The 16,176-nt window shown below is 43.6% G+C and overlaps 2 protein-coding genes across 5 annotated transcripts in view; both read left to right on the top strand.

Annotated features, from left to right (window-relative positions):
- The window catches only part of AK9 (adenylate kinase 9), a 52,839-nt gene extending 49,514 nt beyond the window's left edge, over positions 1–3,325 (top strand). The window contains exons 35-38 of the mRNA XM_072331671.1: positions 830–928; positions 1,010–1,112; positions 1,502–1,616; positions 3,045–3,325. Coding sequence (XP_072187772.1) covers positions 830–928; positions 1,010–1,112; positions 1,502–1,616; positions 3,045–3,247 — 520 coding nt within the window. The 3' untranslated portion in view covers positions 3,248–3,325. The remainder of the gene's footprint in view (positions 1–829; positions 929–1,009; positions 1,113–1,501; positions 1,617–3,044) is intronic.
- Positions 3,326–3,373: 48 nt separating this feature from the next.
- On the top strand, positions 3,374–13,425 carry ZBTB24 (zinc finger and BTB domain containing 24). 4 transcript variants are annotated; one of them, XM_072331666.1, is made up of 7 exons: positions 3,374–3,470; positions 4,967–5,966; positions 6,411–6,578; positions 6,744–6,827; positions 7,464–7,547; positions 9,793–9,874; positions 10,765–13,425. In XM_072331666.1, the coding sequence occupies exons 2-7, from the start codon at positions 4,994–4,996 to the stop codon at positions 11,396–11,398; spliced, it is 2,025 nt and encodes a 674-aa protein (XP_072187767.1). In that variant the 5' UTR covers positions 3,374–3,470; positions 4,967–4,993; the 3' UTR covers positions 11,399–13,425. The 4 variants fall into 4 exon arrangements, with proteins under 4 accessions (XP_072187767.1, XP_072187770.1, XP_072187768.1 ...); XM_072331667.1 differs by having other exon boundaries at positions 3,465–3,539; XM_072331668.1 differs by lacking the exon at positions 3,374–3,470 and adding an exon at positions 3,693–3,798.
- Positions 13,426–16,176: the final 2,751 nt, after the last annotated feature.

Raw genomic sequence — 16,176 nt, 5'->3', positions numbered from 1 at the left:
CCACCGTCTCTGTCTTCCATTTGCTTTTAGCTTTCACAGGATGGAAAGCCAAGCATGCAACCTGGAAAGGAATGGCACTAGCTATAGGGTGAAAATAGGACATAAGCAGCACAACTGACCAGCTTTTTCCAAAGCTTTTGCTTCTCTTCTCCATTAGTTTTCTTGCAGTGGTGAGCACTAATAACATTGCTGCTTTAGCTGTTATAAGATTCTGCATTAGTCTTTAGTCTGAGGCTGAAAAACATCCCTTGCCTTTGTTCTAGAGTATTTTTAGTAATGAGACTGAGCTAGATCTGAAGGATTTTAAAGACCATCAATTCCTGTACATCTGTAAATGAAAGGAGGGCTGATCTTTTACGGTGACATGTCTGCTTGGATGTAGTTTGAATTATCTCAATCATAAGCCATCAAAGGTTCAAACAAATCCTAAAATGCTTATATGGATGCAATTTCATAAGAGATCCATTAAACTTCACCATAAAGTCACACTTATTTCCTCAGTATGCAGCAATTTCTCATTGAGGTACAACTGTTAACAATCAATTCTGTTCTGTCCAGTCTTAATCTTCTGAATAACCATGGTTGGCATTTTATCTAGAGTGGTTCACAGTCCATTTATAAGCAGGTGTTAAGGCAGGGACTCACTCAGATTTTTATCCTTGTGGCTACCAGTAGTGTGAAGGAAGCATGGACAATCTGACCACTACTGTTTTGTAGTGCTTGTAATTGCTGAATTACCAGAAGGCTCCCAGAGTCTAATGAGTTTAGAGCACACAAGTAATGCTTTACATTTCTTCTGAATTAATAGACATTCTTCCTATCTCTTCAGGTATGAAGCTTTGGTGCCTGGCAACACTGAGTATGCTGCAAAGTACCAAGATAAGCTGTATGTTTTTGAAAGCGAAGAAAAACTTCTGAAGTTTATGAGGTGAATATACTAACTGTGCTTTAAACTTTAATCATGTCACAAGTTTCACATCTTTGAAGTGCTTACTTTTTATCTGGCTAGGTTGCCAGAGAAGTATTGGAATCTGAAGCTTCCACAAAAGCTCCCCCCAGTAAGGGAGCCAATATTACTCACTGCACTTCCCATGGCTGGATACCTTGAGCAGGTCAGTTCATAGAATCATAGAATCATAGAGTGAGCTGGGTTGAAAAGTACCACAATACTCATCTAGTTTCAAACCCACCGCCATATGCAGGGCTGCCAACCACCAGACCAGGCTGCCCAGAGCCACATCCAGCCTGGCCTTGAATGCCTCCAGGGATGGGGCATCCACAGCTTCCTTGGGCAACCTGTTCCAGTGCGTCACCACCCTCTGTGTGAAAAACTTCCTCCTAATATCTAACCTATCTGGGGCTTTTTGGTTGGTTTGTTTGCTTTATCATTAGATGTCATCTTAGATGTCATACTTCGATTTGCTTGACAACAGGATCTGGATTTTGGCATGTTTTTGTTTTAAATGTTCATAATGGTCTTCCAAAACTCTTCTTTCTTTAGGGAGTTGCAACTTCTCTAATAAAAGCTCTGAATGAAGTAGGATGCTTAAAGCCAAAGTTCCCATTCCTAAGTGTAAGAAGAACTGCTCTACTTTTTGTGGCCTGCCATCTAAAAGGTAGTGTATAAAATGCCATAGAATCAGTAAATTAAATAACTGCAGTAAATCATCTGATTCAATATTGATAATTAATTTCTATTGTTTACTTAATGCCCAATTTGGGAAAATACCATTATATACCGATTTAAGTACACATTGCCAAGTTTCTTGGGAACGTGTAGAGACCAGGGAGAAAAATACGGTTAATAGGATAGGCGGATAGATGGATAGGCTCATAAATAATGAGATCTGAATCCAGAATCCTTCCAGATAGTTGCAATCTTTATTATCTCTCTGCAGTTCTTCACATTCAGTGTTTCCCCACGCAGCTTCAGGAGCCCTTCACAGTTTTCTTGGACCATCACAGGCTTTTGCTTGTGTAGCTTTGTTAAGGAAGACCACTGAGCAGCATTGGCACGATACAAGCCCCTGTATGAATGTACAGTCTTTGAACCAGAAAAGCATGTTTTTACACCATAGTTTTCTTTATCTACAAAGTTTTTATCTACTTTATCCCTTTTATCTACTGTTAGCCCAGCTCTCCTAACATAATTATGTCCATGCTTGGAATGCTTTGCTTACATGTTGTATCATTAAATCAGATGATGAAGTGAAAAGGTTATGCAAGTGCAACAAAGCTCTTCTCAGGTACTTACACTTTGACCACAGGAATCCAAGAAAACAGGTTTTCCTCTTCTAAGACTGTGCAGAACTGCTTCAGACTTTTAAGATGCTGTGTTCTGGTACACTGAAAAACCTCCTTTGCAAATATAGCATTACTTACTGAGGACTCACAGAGGACTCATGTTGTTCCCGATTGATCCAAGTGCTTCATGCCACGGCCCCTTGAAAATGCTTTAGATGCCATTTCTAACTGAAGTAAGACACATTACGGCACCCTCTGATTTCACATTTAAATAGGGAATAAGAAACAGCCTTGTTGCTCCTGCAGCTTTCCCAATAATACTGTATTGTCTTTGCTACCTGAGAAGTGAAAGCACAGACCATCAATCATAAACAAAGAGAGGTTTACTCCTGGAAAAGGAGTAAGACACTGCACATCCCTACAGTAGTGCCTTTGCACCCTTCAGACTTAACACCTGTAGAGTGCGGCTGTGTACATTTTAAAGCTGAAGCGGGCTGAAGTGTTCCATAGCTCTTCATGCTGCTCAGTCTTTGTTACGAGATATAAAATACCATCTCCTAAGAACAACTGGTTAGGTTTTGTCTGTCCTAAGCCCCTGACTCTCCTTTGCCTCTGCAACAACACTCTGAAGGGCGGCACTCAGCACTGATGTACCCCAAAATACGGCTCAGGGCAGCGGGAAGAAATGAAATTAGAATTACTGTCCTCGCCGCAAACGAGGCTTAAATGAAGAGCCAGCTCGGTGCTGTCCATGCCGTGCCGCAGCCCCCAGCCTCACGCAGCGCTCTCTGTTCCCGCAGCGTACAACGCCCGCAGCCCGGCGCACAGGAGGCAGGTGTACCGGAGGCGGCTGGAGCGGCTCACCGAGCACTGCGAGCTCATCCCCTACCTGGGGAGGGCGATGCCGCGCGACTACATGGAACCCCAGCACCGACCGCTCGGCTTTGACCTCAAGCTGCAAACCTTCCTGTCCCTGAAAGACAACAGCCCCAGCTTTGTCTAGTTCCGTTGACTTTAGTAACCGGCGGAGCGGGGCTGTTAGGGGACAACTGTTATGTTTACAGCAGTTAGACTTAAACCCGAAAATAAAACGTTCTCCCTCCGTGCGCGCAGCAATAACTGTCTCCACGCCGCCCCACGCCCCCAGACGGTGCGATCGGGGCGGGCGCTGCCGCCGTCTAACGTCACGGCGCCGGAAGTGCGGCGGCGCCGGCGGCGGCGGAGCGGTGAGTGCTGGCCCGGCCCCGGCGGCCTCTCAGCGGCCCCGAGCACTCGGGACGAGCGGCCGGGCCCAGGTCTGGCGTGGGGCCGGGCGGGAGGCGGGTGTGGCGGCGACCGTGGGGCGACTCCTCTTCCGCGGCGTGGGCCGCAGGCCTGGTCCCCTTCGTGCCCCGCGCTCCGCACGGGGTCTGCGGGCGTTGCTGGTGCCGGGAGGCGTGCGTCGGGCGCGGCGCTGCTGGCCGTTCGGCTGCCGCCCCGTGCGCGTCCTGACCCCTGAGTGTGTGCTGGGTCAGCGTGAGTGAGAGCAGCGCTCTTGTGATCGCAACCCACCGCGTAGGTACCGCCCGACGGTAGGGGGTGTAAAGGTTAGGGAAGGGTTATTTACCACGAGGGTGGTCAGTCACCGGACCAGGCTGCCTGGAGGGGTGGTCGGTGCCTGTGCCCCTCTGTGCTCAGGAGGCGCTCGCACAGTGCCAGCAGTGACACGCTGTGATTTATGGTCAGGTTGGGGTGGGTGGGCTTCGTGGGTCCCTTCCAGCTGTGCCCTGTGTTGTGCCTCATCTCCGGTGTGAGCTGTTTGGTGGCTGGAGCTAAACACGCTTGTCAGCCAGCCCTGCTCACCCTTAGGTGTTATTTGTGCTTACTGTGTGTTGCTTTGTACAGCATTCTTGCTCAGAGCTGCTGCCCTCACTGAGTACTTACCGGTGTTCATAGGTGTATTTCTGTTTAAAGTACGCAGCCTATCATTTCAAGTGGCAGATAGGTAAGCAGTTTCACTTTTGGCTCAGCTTACCCTATGGAAATGCCCAGTTCTAGCATGGGTCTTCCGTAGTGTTTTCATTTGGTGGGTTCTTCTGAAATTGCTGAATCTTCATTATTTATTGAAGATAGGTTAACAGTTAATAGTTGGCACACTCAGCCCTGTTTTAGACAGAGATCTTAAAACACAAAAGCAACAAAAAAAACCCCAACTTCTCATGCGTTTATTGCCAACATCTGTAGGGTGATGCTTAGAAGGTGAGCATTCTGAAAGGTCAGCTTTCAGGAGGGCACGAACTTGTGCCAGACCAATGCTGCTTTATCCACAATCACAGGATTTCAGGGCAAAATGGAGCATCTGCGGCAATGTGGCTGTGGTTGACTTTTTGTTTGCTTCTGCTTAGGAGCTGCGAACAAAGAGGTCTTTTTGTTTTAGTTGTGAAGGAGGAGTTTTCAGAAAGGCTGGCTATACGGTTTACAGTACATTAGAGCTAAACGGATTAAACAGCTGGCTGTAACTCTGATGGAGGGAGAAGCTACCTGTGGCCATTTCTTAGGCTTTTAAGACACTCCTGTAGAAGAAAATTCTCTGCCAGCATTAGAGCCGACTTCCTACAAACAGTTCAGAAGCTTCAGAATTGCTTCAGAAATTATGGAACTCTCTTGACTAATGAACGAAATGATATTTGATGTCTCATAACGCCGACTTCTAAGATTTGTTTAACTTATTCTGTCCTTGCAGGTGCCTCTTTGCATATATGTGGCAACAATGGCAGAAATGCCTCCCGACCCTTCTGAGAAACTGGTCATCTTCCACTCCAAAACTCACCAACATACCATCCTAGCTAACTTTGAAGAACAAAGGAAGAAAGATTTTCTTTGTGACATTACTCTAATAGTGGAGAATGTGCAATTCAGAGCCCATAAAGCTTTGCTCGCTGCCAGCAGTGAATACTTTTCAATGATGTTTGTAGATGAGGGTGAAATAGGGCAGTCAATTTACGTGCTGGAAGGAATGGTTGCTGACGCCTTTGGAGCACTGCTGGAATTTATTTACACGGGTTGTGTCCATGCCACTGAGAAAAGCACTGAACAGATTCTAGCTACTGCACAGCTCCTGAAGGTGAACGACTTGCTGAGGGCCTACAGTGAATACCAGGCTGGTCGCAACCCTGGGGACCTGCTGCCAATCCCTTCCAACAGTAGCACCACTGTAGCACTTAGTGCAGGCGACAAGAAAAGTGAAGAGCTGCCCAAGCGAAAACGAGGGCGACCGAGGAAGATCAATATTGTCCAAGAGGAAAAGCCAGGAGCAAACTCTGTTGAAGATGTGCAGCTGAGGGAGAATAACTCCATGCAAAATAAGCAGAATTTTATGAAAAAAGACACGGCAGAAGAAGGAATAGTTGTCAGCGAACAGGATTTAGCAAGGAAAGATGCAGAAGAAACAGAACCTGCTGGTGGATCAGAAGCTGCTGCTGGTCTGTCAGCTGAGAAAGATGAGAACTGTGATCCCAGGTCAGAAGGAATGCAGTGCGCTCAGAGCCGTTACAGCAAACGTCGGCTGAGGAGGTCAATCAGACTAAAAGATTATAAAATTCTCGGTGAAGAGGATGAAAAAGGACTGGCAAAGGGAACGGATGGAAAAAGGAAACGTACAGGTGCTGAAGCTCGCTGTAAAGACTGTGGCAAAGTATTTAAATATAACCACTTTTTAGCTATTCATCAGAGAAGTCATACGGGTAAGCGGTGAGAGATTGAGTCTTTCAATATAGGATTTAGTGCCATTGCACAATGCAGGCCGCTTGTATAAGTGTGGGCTGTGGCCTGTAGCAAGAGCTGTCCAAAAAAGCACACAGATCCAAGTTGTTTTGGTGTGTTTCTGGGATTGTCTGCTTGTTTTATTCTTATCAGCAGACCTCATAGCCTTTACATCTTACCTTGATTGCTGTTCAGGTAATCATTTCTCTGTTCAAGCTTTGAGCAATATGGTGATATTTAAAGGACTTTTATTGCCACACAAAGCTTTTCTCTTTCTTTTCATTTCCCTTAGCACTGTTTAAAAGTCACTTTATGTAGACACTAGATTGCAGTGAGTCTCACTATCAGCTTAGAATACCTGGTGAGAAGTAATGCATTTACACTGACAAATCTGCTTGCATTTACACTGACAAATCTGGTTGTAGGAGAGCGCCCTTACAAGTGCAGTGAATGCGGCAAAGGCTTTTCCCAGAAGCACTCTCTTCAGGTCCATGAGCGGATGCACACTGGAGAGCGGCCATACACGTGCACTGTCTGCAATAAGGCTCTGACAACAAAGCATTCTCTTCTGGAACACATGAGCCTACATACAGGTAAATATTGCAAAGCAAAGGTAATCCCTTCTCCCTGCAAGAATGTGCCTTTGTAGGAAAAGAAGCATTTCTGCCCTTTCTCATGTGTGCTGATTTTCTTTTCTTTTTCCTTCTTATGCTTAAATTAGATGTGGCTTGCATTTCAATAAGCGATTTTCTTCGCAGGGCAAAAGGCTTTTACATGTGATCAGTGTGGGAAATACTTCAGCCAGAAGAGACAGCTCAAGAGCCATTATCGAGTACACACAGGTATAACGAGCTTCAGTTTAAGAGGTGGCTGACAGTCTGTGCTGATTTGTCCTTGTAAAGATAACTGAATATTCTTCTTCAGTGATGCGTATAGGCTTTGTTACCATGATACCTCATTGTAACAATGAATAGGATGAAAAAGACAGAGCGATGAACAATAAATGGAGTGTCTAAAGGGGTAGTTAGTTGAGGAAGACCCTTCTGATGCTTAAAAGTTGTGCTGTATTTTGGACATTGTGTTGGGGGACGTGGTTCAGTTAGAGCTATTGCTGATGGATGGATGGTTGGACTGGATGATCCTGTGGGTCTTTTCCAACCTTGGTGATTCTGTGATTCTATGATAAAACGTTTTAGCCTTGCAGCCCATGTTGCGTATGTGCTGAGAGAGAAAGTATGTTTGGGGGCGAAATAGTTCTCTGTTCCTTCTTTTACAATGCTAAGAACAAATAGAGAAACAGGGGTGTGTCATTCTGCTGGTTGGTGCGACAAGACAGAGACAAGGCAGTGAATCACCTTTTGTTTTATCTCCGTATTATACCAGAGTGGTTATTTTACAGGAAAGTGCTTTAACAAAGATCACTGAAGAGATAAAAGGGATCACTTATGTACTGACACATTTTTTATTATTGCGACAAGGCCGTTCATTGCCGGAATGTAACCAGTGTCATCGCAAATTCATGGATGCAGCTCAGTTAAAGAAACATCTAAGAACACATACAGGTAATAATGTCTGTTATTGTGTCGCTTTTGTGTTCTTTTTTTTCCACTTACAATAACACAGACAAAACCATATATAAGGCAAGGGATGCTTATTTCTCTGGGTAGAGCTTTGGCTGTGCTAGTGCATTATGGTGCCTGTTTCAAATTAGGAGATATCGGGAGCTCACAATAAGCGCAACACAGCTTGTGTTGCAACAACAGCACAGAAGTGGTACCTGTTACAGGAAGGTCTTTTCTTTTTTCCCCTTAGAAAACCTGCTGCAGAAGATGCCAATTAGTTATCCTGTGATAAAATCCTGAACTGGGATTTTGGTATATCTGGGTAGCCACATACAGCATTGGATAGGCTAGACATAATCTATGTAGTAACAGAAAGCACACATCCTGAAAGAGTGTATGTTCCCCCACTCCTGTCTGTGGGGTTGGATGATTATGGAAATGCTGCTGACCATAAAAATAATCATTTCAGCTTACTGTTTTATTATGCTGCAGTAAGCCTGATGCTGCCCACAGATTGGCTAGGAGGGATGAATAAACACAAGTGACATCAAAGAATGTTCGAAGACTTAGAAAGCAAGGTGGTACTTGAATGACTGGGATTCTTAAAATACTTCTCTTTGAAGAGCATGTGTATAAATGACTTTTCTTTTTCTTTTCTTTTAAAATAGCTGTAAAACGTGGCAATAGTTTCTTCCCCAAACTGAGTTTTTCTTACTTATATTACTTGCAGAGTATATACAGCACCAAATTGTGACAAGGTCAGAACTTGTGTTCTTAGGCATATTTTGTGTTTTCAGGCTTTCCAGTGCATATTTGCAGTACTTAGAAATACTGCATTTTCTCTTGAGGACAGCACAGTTCATGCTGGTGTAATAATATGCAATGCTGGTGAAGCTCAATAAATGTATTGGGATGTGAGCTTGGTGGTGGGAAATGAGGAGGGTCGTCATGGTAGGAAGGTGTGTTGCAAAATGACATTATCTCACTGAATTCTAGCAGAAACTGATTTGCAGTCGATACTGCTTCCAGAAAAGACAAGCCAGATGCCGATATTTTCAATGCAGAAATATCAATTAACATGTTCCATCCCAAAAGCAAGGAGTAAAAACCTAAGGAACCTGGAGGTCAGGTGTTAATATTGATACAGCTGCTTTGGCTGCGGTTTTGTAGCACTGCATATCATAAGAACACAGGCAATTTAAGGAAGTTACTCCTCTTTTCATAGGAAACCTGGTAAGCATCAGAGTTCTAAAAACATGAATCTTCATTGGAAACAGGATATTGCCCCATTCTGGGTTGCACTGCACTTTGGTTGCATGGGTTACCATGGTAGTGATCCAGATTCTCCTAATTAGTCTTTTAAAGATGCTGCATGCAACAAAGAAAACTTGTGGTGTGAAATAGCTTTGGTTTTGCTTGTTAATATCTGTTTTCTTTTAAGCTTTTTGTTATTTCATTTGGTCACTCTACTTCTACTCAGTTAGACACGAGAATTCCAAATGCAGTCAAAACAACAAAAACAATGTATTCAATCCAATGTAAGTCAACTTTTCTCCAGCTGTGTTAGAACAATGGCATGACTTGGGTTGGAAGAAACCTTTAAAGGGTGGTCTAATTCCAACCCCAGTGCCAAGGGATGGGATGTGGAACTTGTTCCCAGGGCATTGCAGGTCCAGGATGAAGTCTTACAGGTCAAATGACTTGTTAAGATAATAGATTTGCTTCAGGTTTGGAAGTATGGGCTTAGTGATGGGCATGCTGCTCCACCTGAGTCTGGTGCTGTCTGCTAGTTCAGGGGCAGCATTTGGCAAGATTCTGTGTTCCGTGTGGACCATCTGCAGGCATTTTTTGTTGCCCTGAGGGCTTGGATCACCCGGTTGTCTATCTTCAAAGAGGAGAAGTATCAGAGACGTGCCTTTACCATTTTATACCCTTTTAAATAACGAGTTCAGTTTCAGATATCCATACTGACCATTGGCAGAAGCATGAAGCTTAATAACTTTGTACAGTGAAATGTCATAGAATTGTGGAACATCCTGAGCTGGAAGGAACTTGCAAGTTTCATCGAGTCCAACTCTGGGCTGCACACAGGACAGACCGATATTCCAACCTTAAGTCTGAGAGCATTGTCCAAATGCTCCTTGAACTCCAGCAGCTTGGGGCCATGCTGCCGCCCTCTGGAAAAGAACCTTTCAAATGTTTTTAAGTACTAAATGAGAACTGATGCCATGTTTCTTTCTGATAGGTGAGAAGCCTTTCACTTGTGAAATTTGTGGCAAGTCATTCACAGCTAAAAGTTCTCTTCAGACTCACATTAGAATTCACAGGTAAACAGTGTCTAATTTTCATTATATTGTTTAAAAATATGGTTTCTATTCTGATACCTGTATCTAGTGCTTGTTCAGTCACAGGGTGTTCAAGTCTTGTTTGCATTTTGGGTGGATGATTAAAGACTGACACTTTTGTTTAATCTAGCAGTGGAAAGTGTTATGCTATTCAACACTCGTGTGCTAAGATGTTGAAGGTACTTCTTTCGTGCATTGTGTCTGTTTAACAATGATGTGCTTACTGCTGTATTATTTATGCAAAACTTTTTCACTGCTAAGTATTTAACAGCAAAATAACAGCCATGATGTAACAAGATTATTGGAGCACTTTCCTGTTTTCCTGTCGTCTGTCATGTTTTTATTACTTAGCACGTTGGCATGGGTAAAAGCTGTATAACATAAAAGTCTGTCCAATGTGAAATCATTGGAAAACTGCTGTGAGCCTTATGTAAAAGAAAATATTTCCAGTATAATTTCTTGTCCCTTTGAGACAGGCTGCAATTTAGGAGTTAGAGATTTCCTGAAGTTTTAAAGCTAGTGCTGTTAATAAACATTTTACAGTAGTGCTTACGATTGTGCAAATAAGGTGCATCCTTGTCAAGATCCAGTAGCTCAGTTTGTACCGCTGTTATTAGGACAGGAGGGAAGTTGTGCTCTTTCTTTAGCAAATGAAAGCATTGTGCAGTTCACGATTTTGAACAGAAATAGTTAGGAAGTCAAACAGAATATTATTTGATGTGACTATTCTTATGTGTTTATGGTGCAGCAAACGAAAATAATCATTTCAGTTTCTTCTGAAATTCTGTATTAAACCTGAATTCTGTATTAAACTGCATAAAGCAGCACTTCAAAGCAAATATTTTCATGATATCAAATACGTTCTTTTGTAGGGGAGAAAAGCCGTATTCCTGTGGGATATGTGGAAAATCTTTCTCTGATTCCAGTGCTAAGAGAAGACACTGTATCTTACACACAGGCAAAAAGCCTTTTTCTTGCCCAGAATGTAGTTTACAGTTTGCTCGTCTGGACAACCTGAAGTCTCACTTGAAAATTCACAGCAAGGAGAAGTTTGAAAAAGCCAGCACTGCTCCAAGCACCAACACTAATTCGGAGGAAGTGAGGAATATTCTTCAGCTGCAGCAGTATCAGCTTGCTACCTCTGGAGGGCAGGAGATTCAACTGCTGGTTGCAGACGCAGTGCATAATATAAACTTCATGCCTAGCCATAATCAAGGCATTAGTATTGTTACTGCAGAAAGTGCCCCAAATATAGCAACAGGGCAGGCAGCTAACCTCACACTGCTTGCTCAGCCACCACAGCAGTTGCAAAACCTGTTGCTTTCAACTCAGCAGGAGCAAGTGGAACAAATCCAAAACATCAATGTGATGGCAAACCAAATAGAGACTGCTCAGCCTGAACAAATGCACGTCATCACTCTTTCCAAGGAAGCACTAGAACATCTCCATGCTCATCAGGGGCAAAATGAAGAAATCCATTTAGCAGGATCTTCCCATCCAGATTAGCACATGCAGCTGGCTCAGGAATCAAGGCAGCGTCTCACTCTAGCCAAGATACAGTTCCTTCTCATTGAAATAGTGAGGAATAGAATTAAAACGTACATATTTCTGAATCCTGCCAGGAGTCTGTGTCAGTAAGTAAGTCAGCTCATGAGTATCTGTATGGGAACTGTTGAGTCACAGCCTGAACCACTGATTGATCACCTGAGGCAAGGACGGGTCAGCCTTGGGAGCACAGGTGAAGGCAATTCACCTGTGTGACTAGAAGGGGTGGAACCAGGTTCCACTCCTCCTAGACCCCATTTAAGGGCTGACTGCTGCTAGGGAAGGATCTCTTCTGGAGATCCCTCCTTCGTGGAGCTTTTCGTCATGAGCCTGAATCTTTGGATACAGGTGAGCATTCCTTCTCTATTTGTTCCTTTGCCATCTCACTACAGCACTCTTTCCAACTGCACATTTGTTGACTGTACAGCATCCTATTCAAGCACAGCCTTTTTAAAATGCTTATTTGTCACTGGAGGGCTGGGCTTTAGCATGCTTTTTATCCAAGCAGTGATTACACACCTCACACTTTCTTTTCTGCAGCATAATCTTATCTGAAGATGCCTTGGTGATTTTTGGTGGATGGCTATCCATTTTCTTGTCCTTATTTATTTTAGACTTTTTTTATTGTTATCAGTTGGTATTTCTCCAAGTCCATACCTCACTAGCAATTACAACTTTTTTTTCCATGTGCCTCACACAAACTCATGGCTCCTGAGCAGCTACACGATCCCTTATTTGCATTTCCATGTGACGTTCCAGAGAAGTGTACCTTGCTAGCTGAAGAACAGTACTAAGATGTCTGCTGATCAGAAACTACCACTTCTTTGATGGAGTCAACAGTACCGGAATTACTGTCAAGCTTATGATAACAAGTACTTCTTGCAAAGATAACGCCTTATGTCTTAACATCTAACGAACTTTCTCTTTGCAAGTTAATGTATAACTTTCTGTGACCATCCCCTTAAGTGCATTTTGAATATATTATATATAATGATATATCACAGTATCATGCGAGTTGGAAGGGACCTTAGAGATCATCGAGTCCAACTCCCGGGATTCAAGTCTTCTGTGTAGCGAAGCGGCACTTCTACCCCTTGCGCCACAGGGGGGATTCGAACCCGGGCCTCCAGTGTTGCAAGCAGCAATTCTACCGCTGCATTGAATACCAAACTTGGTTTGGGTTGAAATTATTTAAGCCTTTGGTTCTGAGTTGTCCTTTCCATTTACAGTACTCTCTCAGAGTTTTGCTCCTCAGAAATGCTTCAGCCGTTGCACTTGAATGGTGACGGTGCAGTGGTTATTCTGGACAACTGAACAGCCCACATTCTGTTAATTCCACCACTCACTTGCTGTGTGACACTGAGCAAGGCAGTTGACCTCTGTGCCTTAGTTTCCTATCTGTTAGGTGGGGTAATGTTCACACTCCCTGCCAAGCACTTTGAAGAGCTCTTGATGTGGAAGGTGCTGTCTGTTGAAGTATGGAATTCTCTTCCTGACAGGCCTCAGCCTAAGCTTAGGAGCCAGTTTCTATTTAAAGTGTTATTTTTTTGTACTTTTGAGAGCAATGTAATGTTACTTTTAATATGTTTTAAAGCTGGTAATTACAGTATCACAGTATCATGCGAGTTGGAAGGGACCTTAGAGATCATCGAGTCCAACTCCTGGGATTCGAGCCTTTTTGTGTAGCAGAGCAGCATTTCTACCACTTGCACCACAGGGCGGATTCGAACCCCGGGCCTCCGGTGTTGCAACCGGCACCTTATTCCACTGTGCCACCGGGGCACACAATTGTTCAATTGTTCATGTCCCCATTAAAAATAATGAATAGAATAACTTCAGAACGTAATGAGCTATGTGAATGGGGCATATCGTGTTAAAATTGTACGGCTATTTTTGTTGGCTATATTAGATGTGTACAGATTGTTTTTAATGACTGACTGCTGACAAAAAAAAAAAGATTTGACAACTTAATAAAATGCCATATCAGAGGTTTTGCTTTGCATCCAAGTTCAGCTATTGAGAACATCTCACTTAGTGTACTAATGTAAAATCCGGGTAAAGATGCCACTGCTTCTTAAAGCAGCGTTCTCAGTTCCCACTTTGGTTTCAGAATGTTGTGATTTACATTGATGTTGCTTTTACAAATGAAAAACCTAAAAATGAGGGCATTACCAGGTAAAAGCAAAACAAATTTTATCGTGTGCTTGGCATGTGAGGGATCTGAGCTTGTTCAGTCTGGAGAGGAGAGGGCTCTGGGAGATCTCACTGCGGCCTTATGTACTTGAAGGGTGCTTCTAAGCAGGAGGGAAATTGACATTTTGTGTGGTCTGATAGAACAAGAGGAAATGGTTGTGAATTAACAGAGGGGAGACTTAGGTTAGATATTAGGAGGAAATTCTTTACTCAGAGGGTGGTGAGGCACTGGCACAGGCTTCCCAGAGAGGCTGTGGGTGCCCCATCCCTGGAGGTGCTCAAGGCCAGGTTAGATGGGGCCCTGGGTAGCTGAGCTTAGGGTTGATAACCAGCCCATGGCACAGGGCTGGAGCTGTAATGGTCTTTAAGATCCCTTTCAACCCAAGCCTAGATGATTGTATTATCCCATATGACTGACCAGAGCCACTCGTGCTGCCTGGTTTATAAATGACAGAACAAGTTAGGGTGGAAGGGACTTCTAGAGTCTACCTAGTCCATCATCCTGCTCAGTTTTAAACATTTCCGAGGATGCACAACCTTTCTAGGCCACCAGTTCCAGCGCCAGACCATAGTCATGGTGGAAAAAAACAATGTTTGATATGTTTAACTGGAATTCCCCATGTTCTGCTTTGTGTCTGCTGCCTCTTGTCCTGCTGCTACACCTCTAAGCAGCATCTGTCTCTGTCTTCTCCATGCTCTCCACTTAGGCAGCTGAAGGCAGCAGTAAGGTCCTCCCATGGCATTCTCCTAAGGGCTGAAAAAACCCAGCTGTGTCAGCTGCAGCTTTTTAATCACCTTGGTGTCCTGCTGCTCTCAGTCCAGTTGTCAGTGCATATCACAGCAGAACTCTAGTTAGGGCTTTCACGTTTTTTTCCCTCTTTTAGAACAGAGAAATGCAAAGTGTATGTTTTCTATCGCTAAAGAGAAGCAGCATTTGAGATGAATATTCTGGTGGTTTCATACTAACAACTTTGATTTTTACCTACGGTGCAGGTAATCTGAACTACTGTAACGTGTAACCACGAATACTGTCTTGTCATAAGTTTGCAGGAGCAGTCACACAGGGACTGCCAGCTGCTTTTTTTCTCTACAATTAAAACAGTTTGGAATTTTTTTCTACCAAATTGCTCAGCAAGCAGTGTAGGAATGAGCCTCTGAATAGCGCAGCAGCAGCTAATCTTTCACTTCGTATTGCTTAAGCTGTCAGCACACATTTTAGCTTGCACTTGAGAAATTACACGCTCATGTGGCTTCTCATACCACAAACGCTGCTTTCTGACACCATTTCCTTCGTTTGTAGTGAATGCGTTTCTGCTAATGCTGCAAATAAATCTCTGTCCTTTGTGAGCATTTTTAAGGCTACAACTGAAGCCTAAAAAATTGCTTTGAGTTCTAAAACCAACTTGCAGCTTTGCTTTTCAGTCCAGCTGTCAATAATGTCACTAGGAACTGTTTAGGAAAAATTGGATGCCCTTAAGACTGTGCTTTGGGGCAGCTCTCTTTCAATGTCTTTAGTCCTTAGCCAATAAACAGCTTCTCATTTCCCCGCACAAGATAATCTCCTTAGCAAATCCATCTCATTGCTTACCATATTAAAATGAGGTTAGAATTTTGGACATAAATGCAGGAAAATAGGTAACTACTGAAAGATCCATTTTTGTGAGCAATTAACAGAGTTGCGTGCTGATGCTCACAACATTTGTGAGTTACTCAGCGCATGTGACCTCTAAAGTGATTTTACTATTCTTCCAAACGCAAGTTTGTGAAAATACGCCTTTTCTTTTTTGCTGAAGATTTTGGCAGATTCCCCAAGTGAAGGTTTAGACAAATTCCCGTGGGGTAGAGCAGACACACTGTGCTGAAGTGTGTGCCTGGCTATTGTGTGCATGCTTACTCTCCTTCCTAATTATATTCATGCTGGAGCTGTAAATAACACTCGACCTCAGCAATATAAAGTTCAAAAGGGTGAGCAGTTCTGCATCCAGGAGCTGAGATGCTGTCTCTGTGTGCCTTCTGTTTTTGACAGATGAATACGAGAACATTCATATGAGCTGCGAAAGCAAATTAGGAAAAGCTTCATCTTTGCTGGTTGGTTTTGCGGGGTTTTTTTGTTTTGTTTTTGTGCTTGTTTTATGCTCTCTTTGGTGCTCAGAGCGATTACCAGGGAGGGGTTTTACAGCAGTGCAAGAGCTGATGACTACCTCATGGTGAGCTCTTGTAAACTGTTTATGTGCAGGTTGAAGCTGTGGATGTTGAGCCTGGCATCAATCCTGCCAGTTGTTTGGGAAAGAGACTGGCTTGCTTCCTCCAGTAAAGCTATTGCTTTCCAGTTCTCCTCCTTTTGGACGTCCTCTTCAAGAGTGGTGAGGGAACTAGTGATGCTATACTTAGAATCATAGAATCACAAGGCTGGGAAGGACCCACAAGATCACCTAGTCCAACTGTCCTCCCATTACCGTAGCTACAACAAACCACTAAATCATATCTCGTAGCTCCTTATCCAAACGGCTCTTGAACACTGCCAGGGATGGAGACTCCACCACCTC

The sequence above is a fragment of the Excalfactoria chinensis genome, chromosome 3, assembly GCF_039878825.1.
Source record: "Excalfactoria chinensis isolate bCotChi1 chromosome 3, bCotChi1.hap2, whole genome shotgun sequence".
NCBI classification, from domain to species: Eukaryota; Metazoa; Chordata; class Aves; order Galliformes; family Phasianidae; genus Excalfactoria; species Excalfactoria chinensis.
Note: the sequence above shows the minus strand (reverse complement) of the source record. Positions and strands in the feature narration are given on the sequence as shown.